General features: G+C 41.8%; 1 protein-coding gene across 1 annotated transcript in view; it reads right to left on the bottom strand.

Moving 5' to 3' along the window:
• Window positions 1-7440, bottom strand: part of waplb (WAPL cohesin release factor b) — a 28492-nt gene extending 21052 nt beyond the window's left edge. The window contains exons 1-3 of the mRNA XM_073489403.1: window positions 7162-7440; window positions 5829-6337; window positions 657-1398 (exon numbers count right to left, since the gene is read on the bottom strand). Of these exons, the coding sequence (XP_073345504.1) occupies window positions 657-1398; window positions 5829-6315 (1229 nt within the window). The 5' untranslated portion in view covers window positions 6316-6337; window positions 7162-7440. The remainder of the gene's footprint in view (window positions 1-656; window positions 1399-5828; window positions 6338-7161) is intronic.
• Window positions 7441-13319: the final 5879 nt, after the last annotated feature.

Here is a 13319-nt window from a genome sequence, read left to right as displayed (position 1 = left end):
CGAATTAGCTCACTGATTATTAGACGTAAAACAGTGAACGTCATTAGTAGAATGCTAGCTGTGTAACAAATCTATAAAGTGCATGCATATATGTCGCTTAACAAAATATTTCACAACACTGGCTACACATCTCACATATGTATCACCATGCATCATTAGTCCTGATTTGTCTTGATAATGCGGATATAAAAAAATGGGAAAATTAGCTTCTGTAAGAGTTTAGCAGTAGTGTTTCTATCCTCCATAAAGAAATTGATTTCCTTGCGTCGAACATGCGTACATAATGATTACTCAATACTCAATTACTCAATTACTCATTAGCCAATGAATAAGTGTTATGACAAGACTTTTATTTCGAGTGTAGTTTCCAAATTCAAGAATAAACTTAAACTCAGCCTTCATCAGCTATGTCCTCTTGATATAGATTATTCACTTTTGTAGCCGTTATGCTGTTCTCTGATAGACGTATCACACTCCAGGTGCAGAGATAATTTTAAAGGTCCACTCTGTAGATACAAAAGAACTGGCCTTTCATATCCACAGAGTCTGCCACACAATCCTACACACTGGACCTCTGAATTATTTGAAAACATTCATAGTAATGAACAGAAAGCATTTCAGAGAAGGCCGAGCTCTGCAACCTTGTGTTATTCTACCTTGTGTTTTGTTGTTCCGTCTTCTTCCGCTGCCAACCCGCCTCTCCCCGCTCGGTCGTACTGCCAGACCCAGCACTGCTGCTACCACTAGAGGGCGCTGCCTCGGTACTATACTCCTCCACTCCTCGGTCCTGGATGGTGACGTTACACATCGACATGGAGGAGGGGTGCAGCACTGTGTAGTCCCTCGTCCTGCCCCGTCCCCCTCCACCACCTGTCGTCTTATTACTGCTGTCAGATGTGGATTTGGGAGGATCTGTGCCAAAAACAGCGCTGGAAAAGCCGCTGGAGTCTGAGGCTTTGCCTGAGCCCTGTTTGTTGGGCCTCCTGTACGTCCGACAGTTAGAGTTTCTTATAAGTGATGAGGAGGAGGAGGACGTCTGGGAGTAGTCTGATGTCTCAACAAGGAAGTCCGAGTCGACCCCCAGGTCCTCGCTCTCACTCAGGGTCTGGAGCCGTGGAGGAGAGGGGAGCTTCTCACGGCGGGTCTGCCCTACGTCACAGCTGCCCATTGTGATACCCACTGAAGACCAAGAGAGCGTGGGGGCGGGGTTTCGAGGTTCCTGGCTGGGCGAGGGCGGACGGAGACCCATGATGGCATCCCAGGAGTCGTATGTGGCCTCAGACCCTGTCTTCAAGGTGGTGGTCTGCGCCAAAGGCTTCCTGTCGCTCTCAGAAGCATTTTGGTACCACGAGTAGCTGTGCTGGTTCTCTGACAACAAGGAACTCTGCTGGGAATTTCCTGTTTAAAAGAAAAACAAACTCAGAATCAGGACTATCAGATATAAACTGGTGGCATCCAATGTTGTGTATGTTTTTATTAAGTTAACTTAATTTCAAATATAAGTTACAGTTTTGAAGACCTGAGTTACATTCTTTTAGTAAAGAATATAATTAGGCCAGGTTAAAAAATTAGATAAACATGAGGTCTAGAGCAGAAGTATACAGCTCAGTCATCAAAGCGAGACATGTACAACATGTCCGATTTATTCTGGTAAGAAAACAACAAAAACTAACCCTTAAAACTACAGCAATTAAAGTTCCATCAGTTTTTTACAAGCAATAATCAAATCGTTATTTTCTTATTTAAGCATCGCAGGTTAAGTATAACGGTGATGTGCTGGTGTTCCCAGGCAGAGGCAGGTGTTATGTAGGAATTAAAGTGAGTTAGGTTACTCTACATTTTGCCAACAGGTGCAATTATAAAGTAAAAAGACAGTATTGTATTAGGTTCAGTGGCATGTTTAAAGATTTGTAACATCAGAAATGTGGATGCTGGGGCAAAAGAGCTTGACTCATTTGATCAAAAGAAATGAAAAGATGGATGAATGAAGCTATCAATTCGTCTGCGTATTATTTTATGGATTAATTGTTGTCTATTCAGTCACCTCGAAAAACACCCATCGTAAGTCAAGTAATGTCTTCAAAAGTCTGATCTTGGTGCAAACTTATTTCAGCCAAATTCACTCAAACTCAACACTGAAGCAACATAGAGCCCATAGTTTGGTTTCCTAATTTCACAGGCTGCTGAGCAAAACAATGGCGTGCACAGTGATTGCACCATTTCAAAAAGCACCATAACACCATGAAAACAGGCCACACACACACACACACACACACGCACACCTGGAACTGCTACCGAGCTTCACGCCAAACACTCATTTTCCAGTCTGTGTAATTCTTTAAGACAATCTGAAAGGGTCTGGACCCACTTGCCAGGACATTACACACACTATGGTTATTAGTAGCACCCCATGGCCATTTCTGCCTTCGCAGATAACAAACGGATGACAACATCGAAGTCGTTATTCAACAGGAAATTGCTTCACATGTAACATCAAAGAACATCTTTATCTGTAAAATAGCTGTGGTTTTTTGGAAGGCTGTGGCATCGGAGCATAAGCGTAGCAAATCTAGAAAGTAGACCATGTTGCTAGTTCATGCACGAGGGCATTTCCCCTTTTGTACCGACTGCTTTTTAAACACACACGCACACAATATTAAGCAAGAACAGCATTTAGCTGCAAAGGAGATTCGAGATGGAAGTCATTTGTCAGTTGGGTTAGTCTGGATGATCTTAAAGTCCTCAACATCTGTCATTCACTACTTTCATTATCTCGTCTCATGTCTGAGCTCCATCTGATGTTTTACAAATTAGACCTGCTAGATAGAAGTCTGAGATGGGGAAGCCTGATCAACCATTGTACTATATTTCAAGATTTTAGTCAACTCTCACATCCACACTGGCTGTGGGGGCAATGGGGGTTTGTGATCATTTAGTCCTGGACCGCCTCCACATTGAAACCTTCCTTTGAGAATTAACCCAGTCGTAAATATACTCCAAAATGGCCACAGACTACATGGCAGACCAACAAAATGTACAATCAGTGGCATAATTGATTCCACTGTAAGCCCTGAATGTCTAAGAGGTGACAGTTTGGGTGTCTGGCATTGGCAACAAGATGAGACTTGATGCCAGGGTGTGTCTGGGCTCATGTGTGAGTGAGTCTGTCTGAGGATTGAGAGACTGCAGTGAGGGAGTGATAGGATGGGGGTGAACAACCACCAAGCACCAGATACAGACAAGGTCACCATGTTCAAGCTTTGCAAATGGGTACAGGAGCTGCCAGCTTTGTATACACCAATCAGCCAAAACAGCAAAAGGAGCTGAAGAACAGGTGAAGTAAATAGCATTGGCCATCTCCTAACAATGCAATGTTCTTCAGGAAAACTTGGGGTCACTTGACAAGTACCACCCACCAAAACATCCTTACACAAAGTACACAAAGTAAAGGCACTTCCTGATGACAGTGGCCCCCCAGCAGGACGATGTGCCCTGCCACACCACAAAAACTGCTCAGGAATGACCCGTGGAACCTGACAAAGAGCTCAAGACGTCGAGCTGGTCTCAGAATCCCCAGATCCCACTCCATTTAAGCATCCGTGGGATACGCCGGAACAGGTCCGATCCATGGAGGCCCAACCTCTCAAGTCACAGGACTTCAATGATCCATCCACCAACGCCCTGGTGCCAGACACCACAGGACTCCACCAGAGAGCCCGTGTCCGTGCCTCAATGGGCCACAGCTGCTTGATCAGACTGGGATCTTGAGCTCCCTGTAACGTTCCTCGGGCTCATGGCAGTCGTCTTAGGTGGGTGCTGCATGTCAATCCAAATGAATGCTATGACCGGTAGAACATTACATTGTAATGAGATTATCAATGTTATTCACTCCCCTATTAGTCCTTCTATGTTTCTGGCTGAGCAATTTCTGTTCCTGTCACATTCCACACCTTGAAAACATATTTAATAATTATAATGTACAGCCTAACAGCTTCATTTTTTTGCATTTACAGTAAAGCAGCAAAGATTTCGGATTTGTTTTTCTGTTCAAAAATGAACAAAATGAACTCAAAATATTCCTGAATGTAAACATTACTCTGAAAGCAGCAGGAGTCAGCTCTTCAGTATTGGCATTGACATTATCAAAAGTTATTTGGTCAAGGATTTCACCATGTTTACTGAGTCAACACTGCCAGCCTTAGTAAGCAGATAACAGGGCTGTCGGTGGACAGTGTTTCAGCTGGACTTCAGTGTCGAGCTGGCTTCCCTTCAATATGGCTCACACTGCGGGTACGTCACTCTGAGCCCAAGTGCTCACTAAGGGACAGCTTGTTGTTCAGAGGCAGTTGGAGTGGCTCGCGTCTCTGGCAGGTGGCCAGCAGCGGTCACGGAAAGCTGAGGGCAATACAAGCTGAAAGCGACGACACTGGCGACAACTGGCTGAGAGAGGGAAACAATGAAACGGATTTCTCTGATGCTGTTCAGTCAAAAATATAAATGACTTCAATCTAAAACTGAAGAAAAAACACGTAGAGAAACCACAAGCACTTATCACTTGTTCTAGAAAATTAAATGATTTTACACAAAGCTGCACAACATGCAACATTAGTCTTCACATTTGTGCAGTGTGTTATTACACCTGCGCTGATAATGTGAGTTACAGCTTCAACTCACACGACCTCACATGGAGACAAATGCAAAGTCCACAGGAGCATTTAGTTTCAGATGTCACCGAGTTCATCGTCTGCGAGCCATCTGATTCCACTGTAAGATTAACAATAATTTTCCCACAGAGGGTTTTTGTTGTGTGCCAAGAGTAATGTGTGTGGTTCATATGAACCTCAGGAGGCCACCAGACCGAGCAATCATATCTGTCCACCTCTGACGCTCATGATGTGCTCATCCTGGCCAGATGTTGTTTCTACTTTGCAGGATAAAGATGTTCAGAGGATAAACTTTAAAAATCTGACTGATGCCATTCAGAGTTGGTTTCCGTTTAGTCAGCAGCTTCGATGAGACATTTTATCGTTGCCATTATGTAAAAGACATTCAAAGACAACTGTATGTTCATGTTTAACATGTTTCATTTCAATACTATACATAGATACAGAGTTATTAATTCTGAAATGTGATCTAAGGTTGTGTGTTTTATACAACAGCTGATAAACTGCTGTAGTAACACTAGAACAGCTGCTGTAATGACTTTGCTTAATCGTTAACTGTTCCTTTCTATGTGAATCTAAAGCGACTTTCTTTGAGTTTCTTTTGCTGTCTGTAATATTAAATTAGTCCTGCTAACACACCACTTTGAAATCCATTAACCTCTTATTGTCATCTATCATTAATGTTAAAGATTAATATCATGACTTTATCCTGCATAAACAAGGTTGACCTTTAACGTATCATTGTAGATTAAATGTTGATTGCACAATGTAATGGCTTTAGAATAACGACACATCCACATTTAGATTAGTTCCCTATAAACTTTGCTGTCACTGTGTTATTCTGCCTGCCACTGAGGATGAAATCTCACAGGAAAAGACAAAGACTGGATTTACTGTTCAACACTACCTGCTCTCATGTCACCATTATAGACTACATGGATGAATGAACTAACATTTTGTCCTGTGTCGTTGGTAGTTGTTACTCTATGGAAAACAGAAAGTGCTGCCTGTCTTTTTGAAACTGGCACCAACAATAATACCACTTGGAAGCACTTTAAACAATTAGAAATTTCATTAATCAATAAACGATCAATCGTTAATAAATATAGATGAAGTCTCAGTCCAGATTGAACCAAGCTTAAAGACTGAAAATCTGTGTATTACCTATGCTAGCACTGCTGCTGTTGAAGAACCGAGCTGTATCCTCCAGCAGTTTGGGCTGGTTCCTGTCATTGGCCAGCCATGATGCCCCTCTGGAGGATGCCAAAGAGAGAGATCCTCCCTGGAGGCTGGACCTGCTCCCCGTGTCCAGAGACACGCCCGGCCTTTCTGCTTGTGGAGGCTCTGCAGAGGTCGGCTTGGCGGGTGACGACTTGTTGCCACTGCGAGATGACACCGGCTTGGATTCCTCATCGCTGTCGAATCCGAACGGATCCTCCAAGCCGTCTCCAGATGGACGGGGCCTCTTGTAAACCCCAAGGACTGAGTCATTCTTGGGAGCGCCGGCGCGCTTGGAGCCCACCTTGGCCTTGTACTTGGTGTCACCCCATTTGGTACTTAGGGTGCCTCTCTTGGTGGACAGAACCTCATCAAACTTGGACGTGCCCTCTCCACCCTTGCGGCTGTAGGTTTTACCGAATCTGGATGTCATTGTTGCATCTGGGTCATATTCTCTAGCAGGACAATGGAGCAGAGAGAAAAGTACATCGTTTCAGATTTTGTGAGAACCTTTTTCATGAACATCATGGATGTGATTCGCCACATCCACCTTTTTACTCAATAACTGTCAACAATCGATATTGTATTTTTATTTATGCTTCAAACTGAAGTGCAGTAGCCAGTGACAGTCATACTCACTGTTCAGCTGATTAACTAGTTCAATACGATCATGAATTTTATAAACATTGGTCCAAAAAAATCGGCCTCTAAATAGTACTGTTCGCAAGCAAACATTAAAATCGTCCGATTTTATCATTCATGCATGCATCTAATCTAACTTATAATCAGGTTAATACAGAAGCGGTGAAGTTAGCTGTGTGAATTACTAGCTAACATCTTGAGCACTTCTCAGCCAGCTGGTTTGACAAAACAAGGCTAACGTTAGCTTGCCAGCGGGCTAATGGCGCTAAGTTATCTATCAACACTGGCAGGATGCTAGCAGAAGAATTAATGGAAATACAACAAAACCTGCTGGTGGGGGTGAGCAAAATCCAGCAGAGAGTCAGTTTTATTACGCGCCGAGATATGTGTCACGCACAAATAAAACACCTTTCTCCAAGTTACTACTAAGCTAACGTTAGCTCGAGTTGTAGCCGTTAGCATTAGCAGAGAGCTCAACAGAGGAGAGGAGCCGTCACTCCAGCAAACTGCTAGCTTGAAGCTAACAGCTAACAATAACTACAAACTGTCATCGTGTCGTGCCACAACCAAAAAATCCACACATCTGTCATTTTCTGCTGGTGAACGAACACTGACTGCCGCCCGTATTTCCACTTACTTGGTGAGCTAAAGGGCCGATCCGCACAAAACACACTCCAGAGCCGAAACGGCCGTTAAACTCGCACAGGACTGGGCCTGTTTCCCTGATTCAAGCTGCGGTGCACAGTATAAACAAGGCCGATCTGACGCCCTTAACGGCAAGTTAGCGGGGTCGAAAGACTGCAGAGTGAACCGCAGACCCAGACGGTTGAGAAAAGATCCAGCTTATAACCAAATCTAACGAAATCGGCTCTTATAATCAAGCTAAATCGCACTCGATTGTTTCCTCCGGGCTGCGACGAAGGCTTCCATTGGACTCCCCCGGTACGTCAAGTTACCCGGAGATAGAAGAGACTGACCGGAACTTAGGTAATCTATCATTAAAAATAAAAGCATAAATTGACCATACGGTGTAAACATTTTAGTTAAGGCTACTTTGCATTGACGTATTAATACACAAAAAACAGATTCTGTAAGATGTGATTTTAATACAAACCCCACACGTTTACATATTATTCAATTTCACCTAGATGCGTTTTTTTGTTAGGTTTTTTGACTGGCTGGTTTTGCCTGGTCTTATTTTGAAAACTTCAACCGGAATCGCTTATATGTAGTAGTTCTACCTTCACGCTAGTGGCTTCAGCAATCTTATCATTACAAATGCCGCGTTCAGGTACTCCCATTAAACTCGTAAAAAGGTAAATTTTAAACGACGCACAGTAAATCCTCGGAAAATGAAGCGAAATGAAAAAAAAAAAGTGTTCAACTCAACAGAGGAAATCACAGATAAACATTTATTTAGCTACTGTGGAAAGTGTGTGTTGTTATTTCTTTCTTGTGTGCAAATATAAAACATATTTCAATTGGCAGTGTTTCTGAATTACTGATAAAATACATATAAATTAAATAATAATATATAATATAATAATAATATATAAATTATTATAAAACTGAAGTTCACCTTGAGGAGACAGGGTGGGAGATCAAACAGCAACAATCAGAAGCATCAATAGTATACTATTTAAACTAGAAATAATTTTATTATCAGCAAATAAATCATACAAAAAATTAAATATTTAAAACACATTTTTGGAGGCTCTCAGTTTGTGGTGCTGTTGAATTGTTTTGTATCATACTGAAAGGTGTTTCTAGTATTTTGTCCCATTCATATAAATGATGACGGACCTAGTTCAAGCTATTGAAAATGGGCAATTCAGTGTGAATTTGACTTTTAGTTTTCCTGTGTTGGTGGCTGTTAGTCGCCTTTTGTTGTCAATTTAAAAAAAAGCCAAGTTAAGGAAACAACAGCACAGAAAGCATTATGAGCCGTTATCGATACCATTTACTCCAGAATTAAAGATTGAGTCTGTGTTCTGTGAATACTTTGAGAATCTGCACGCTTTTCTAACCTTGCTAATATACTATTACTATATGCTTAATGAAGTACGAATACTCCTTAAAATGCACCATTTCCTGTTACTAATGTTATTTAATATATTTTCTGCACCCCTTCCTCAAGAGCAGCCCTCCTGACCTTTTCTTCTTCTTCTTGTAGCAACAGACCATAAAAGGTTCTTAAAATCGTCCTTAATCTGCCTTTCTGTGTTTCAAGACTGGTCCTCCTTGGTGTGTTCTGCTGTTTTAATAAAGTCTGAATTTGATTAAAACCTTGTCCTGTAAGGGTTTCAGAGATTTCTGGAGCTCTTCTCTGTGATCCTGTGCAGCTTCCTGTAGTCAGAGTGTCACTTCATTGAGATAGTGTCTGACGAACTGGACACTTGCTGAATTGTTTCCCTCCTCACCAGCTCTGCAGGATTTACTGAAGCTGTGGCAGCTTGACAGGAGGACAGGATCGTTTTAAGATTTCATGGCAGGCTGGACAGCAGACATCCTCCTTGGACCTAAAAGCCATTGTCCTCTGAGTGAAGCTTTTGGTTGAATGGTGATAATCATCAAATTATTGTTGAGTACTGCTACATGCAGATATTGTTTTGCAGATTGGATATTGTGGCAAACAAATAAAATACACTGAAAAAAGATATTATGAGATGAACAAAGCATATTTTCAGTTGCAAATTAGTCAATATGATTTCTAGGGGACTATTGTTTTACTTTAATGAGATAATTACAAATGTACACCTGCTCACATATTTACTGGAAATAATAACTGCAATTTCACTGTGTCTTTGAGGCGCATTGAAGCAAATGTGACAAATGGTTCAAAACAAAGTTAAGATGCATTTGTATGACTTGAATATGTTTCAGGATAACAAAAAAGGTAAGAGGAAAATAATAGAAATAGCTGGACTACCTGGTGTTTTCTGAAATCAGAAAAAGTCTGAGCTGTCAGGCGCAGTTGGAGAATGTTGTTACTGAATTACTGAATGTTTCTACCGCCACAACACAACAAGCATTTTCAGCCTGCTCTGTTTTATCCTCAAAGTAACCGCTCTTACAATCCCTGTCTTCTCTGAAAGCTTTCTGACACAAACAAAACCACACAACAGGCTATGCAGTGTTATCGTGGAAAAATATTCTCTGATTCTCCGTCTCCGTGTTTCTGAGGAGAGATGGAGACGCCAGAGCTGGATGGCTGGCTCTTGCCATTTACCACAGGAGGACCTGAAATGATCCCAGTGCTTGTTGACATGCACCCCGCTATGGCTGTCTGTTTCTTCAGGGCAGTCAGGTCATCTTGGCATCAAGCCTTGCTTCTTCAAACCTCAAAAAACCTGTTACTGCGGAGCTCTAAGCCTGGCTGAAATCCCTGCGTGGCATGCTGCGGCCCCTGTGCCAGCATCAGCCGTCCTGTCAGCCAACACACTGGCCTTACTGTACCATGAGGGCTTCCATATTCTCACAATAAAGAACAGATCTGGAAGCAAAAGCTCCCTGAGCAGGCGTTGGTTGTTGAGATGCTGGCAGAGCTCGGAGGTGGCACCTGGAGTGCTCAGGCATCATACAGTTTTGAAGAAAAGACCAGCACAGGGTCTGGCATCAGTGCTGGCAGCGCCTTCTTTAAAAACAATTAGGCCTTTGACATTTAGCAGATAGCAGCTGTAGGATCAAATCTGGCAAAGACAAAGAGGACGGACGCCAAATGACTTACCACCCCAATCAACTCACTTTTTTGGAGAGGATGAATCAGAGAGGGGGGTGGGGGGCACTTTCTTCACTATGGAGCACCCCATGACACAAAAGTTAATATTTTTCTTTAACTAACGCACAAAAAATACTGTTGAAGTTTCATTTTGCACTGAAACAATTTTGATCTATCAGGACTTTGAGGAGACACTTCTGACTGGAAACAAACTGGCATGCTTCATGCACGAACACAAACATCATGGTGAGCATCAGTGATATCAGCGAAGTGTCTGCACAGAGCCCAGAGGAAACCAGAGGACAACACCCACCCCAGCCACGGTCTCTACACAAATAGTTTTTATTTTTATGTTTTATTATTTATTCATCCATTTATTATTACAGTATTCATTCATTTGTGAGTGGTATAAAGGAACTACAACTATCATGTAGTTAAACACTCCATGGTAAGACTGCCTTGATCGATTGTTGCGGCTGCTTGAAGAACAAAATCATATTATTTACATACAATTTTGTGAATACCACTGGTGACACTGAATATATTTGCATTCTCCTTTACTGAGAGAATTTAAGGAGTGCTGGAACAAAAAGAAAAGGAGCAGAGCACTTCCCCATCTGATGCCCCTGTAGATTAAGCTGGAGGTTGAAAGTTAGCTGCTGTAGATATTACACTCGTTATATTATGCAGTCATGAAATTGGGTCCCTGGCACACATTAATTTACTGACAATGCAGGAAGTGGTATGCCCTTTAAATATAGTCAATATTAGGTCAAGACTGAGGCAAAGGCAAATGAGCTGTGGTTAAAGTATGGTTATGGTTAGGCAACTAAAACACCTGGTTTGTGTTAGTGTGTGATTAAGGTTAAGAAACAAAAACAAATCTCAGCTGGTCCAACATCTGTATTGCCAAACACTGAATCCACCTCCAGACTTTGTTTTCAGACCTTCACACCCAAACATTTCCACATCACTAATATAAGCACACTACTTTCTGCATCAGCACTGAACATCGGTATTGGTCTTAAAACATGAGGTCTCATATTTACATAATTCTGGGACACTAGGCTGCACTACACCTACCTGCACCACCTTACACCTACTGTAATCTCTCCATGGGCAGACAAATATTTGTTTGCTTTATGACAAACAAAGGCTTGGACATCAAGATGTTTTAAAGATTTCCAAACTCCTCATGGTGAAATCTCTCTCACATTGTCTGTTACGACAGTCACAGAGTTGGACTGTTGTCCCTCCATACACATTTCTACATTTCTGGACCTGACACTTCCCCTTACCTGACCTCATACTATTTATTCTGTGATTTCCTGTGCTGTGATTTTTGTCTGCCACCACTAGATGTCACAGTTAACACACAATCTCTTCCCTTATCTTCTGTTTTCCCTCTTTTTCTAGTCTCCTTCTCCTTTCATATCTTTTTATGTCTTTTATATTTTATTGCCTTTATTGTCCCTCCTGTCCTCTAACCCTTCCCTCTTATTGTCCTTATATATTCAAGGGGAAGTGAGAGTGTAGTGCAGACCTTAGTGAATAAGTATGTGTTCGAGTTATGCATTTTATTTGTGTCTGTGCGTATGAACAGGTTGAATAAACAGCTGTAACAGGGAAACATATTGCTGATTTAAATAATAATGATAATAATGTTATAACTTAAGGCTTGTATAATTAACATAACTTTGTTTGTGTGAGGGGAAGAGTAAACCAAAGATTTGTAGAAGTAGCTGCAGTGAAAATGTGATTTTCTAGGACAACAAATTGTAAATGCCATTCAAGATAAATGGACTTGAGGAGAGACTTTTAATCTGAGTATTAATACTTGATACACTGAAGAGGCTGATTTCAATTAAAGCCAATGCAACCATCACTGTAAATCACACTGCACTTTGCACTTCTAAGACAGCATTCACACCGCATGAACCTTATTGACCTTGTGGGCTTTCAAACATTACTGGCTGTCGTCCAGAGCTGCAGAACAGGCCTGTAACACATCACACTATGATTGTTTTTCCATGCTGTCTGGAAGAAAGGAAAATAGATACCTGAGTATACAAGAGTTAAAATCAGTATAAATCAGTGAATGACACTGGGGAAGCTGTATGTCACGCTCGTTTTAAACTACAGCAACATGTTAGTTTGGTGCAGTAATATGCCAGAGTCGTTGTCTGTCATATTAATTTCTGATGTCAACGAGACAACCTGAACCAAACTGAAAGAGAAAACACTCACCTCTATAACAAGGTGTTGAGTTTGAACTCCGTCTGACTCTTTACCTTTATACTCATCCACCTGTTTATTCTCCTTTATTCTGCTGTTTTTACCCAAATCGTCCTTCAAAAAGAGCCTCTACACACACCCTGAAATGATATAATCTTTTGATAATATATTAGGCTCACCCAGTCAGAAACAACACACACACACACACACACACACACACACACACACACATACACACACACACACAAGGCCACTTATGGCCCGTGGGAAGTCCCCTAGTTTGGTATGAAGCACTATACCAGATGCTGTTTCCTCTGAGGGAGTTTCGGTTTAAATCAGCAAGGTGTGTGTGTGTGTGTGTGTGTGTGTGTGTGTGTGTGTGTGTGTGTGTGTGTGTATGTGTGTGTGTGTGTGTGTGTGTGTGTGTGTGTGTGTGTGTGTGTTTGCTTTGCAGATTGTTTTATAAACTCTTCCCTCCAGTATGAAACGTGTGTCACTATATTTGCACAATTACAATCACACAAACTACCTGAATATCTCAGGTGCAGGTGAGATTATTTCCTGTCCAGTGACATTTGATCTGCCTGAACGCTTCCCTGTTCACGCTGATCTGATGGATCTGATGACCCACTGAGTGAACTCAGGCTGGACTCTAGCTGACTACTTGATTGTTCTTGCAGAAGGAAGCAATGTCAGAGCGCTTAATGTTTTAGTGAGACTGCGTTTACCATCAGCCTTTGCAAGAAGAGAGAGGGGAAAAAAAGTTAAACTGGCTGTGGATTGGTTGGAAATCTGCATCAAGTTTTCAGCAGTAAGACTGTGGACACATTATTTTCTGCCTT

The sequence above is a fragment of the Pagrus major genome, chromosome 20 (genome assembly GCF_040436345.1).
Source record: "Pagrus major chromosome 20, Pma_NU_1.0".
In the NCBI taxonomy this organism is placed as follows: domain Eukaryota; kingdom Metazoa; phylum Chordata; class Actinopteri; order Spariformes; family Sparidae; genus Pagrus; species Pagrus major.
This window is presented reverse-complemented; position numbering and strand designations above follow the sequence as displayed.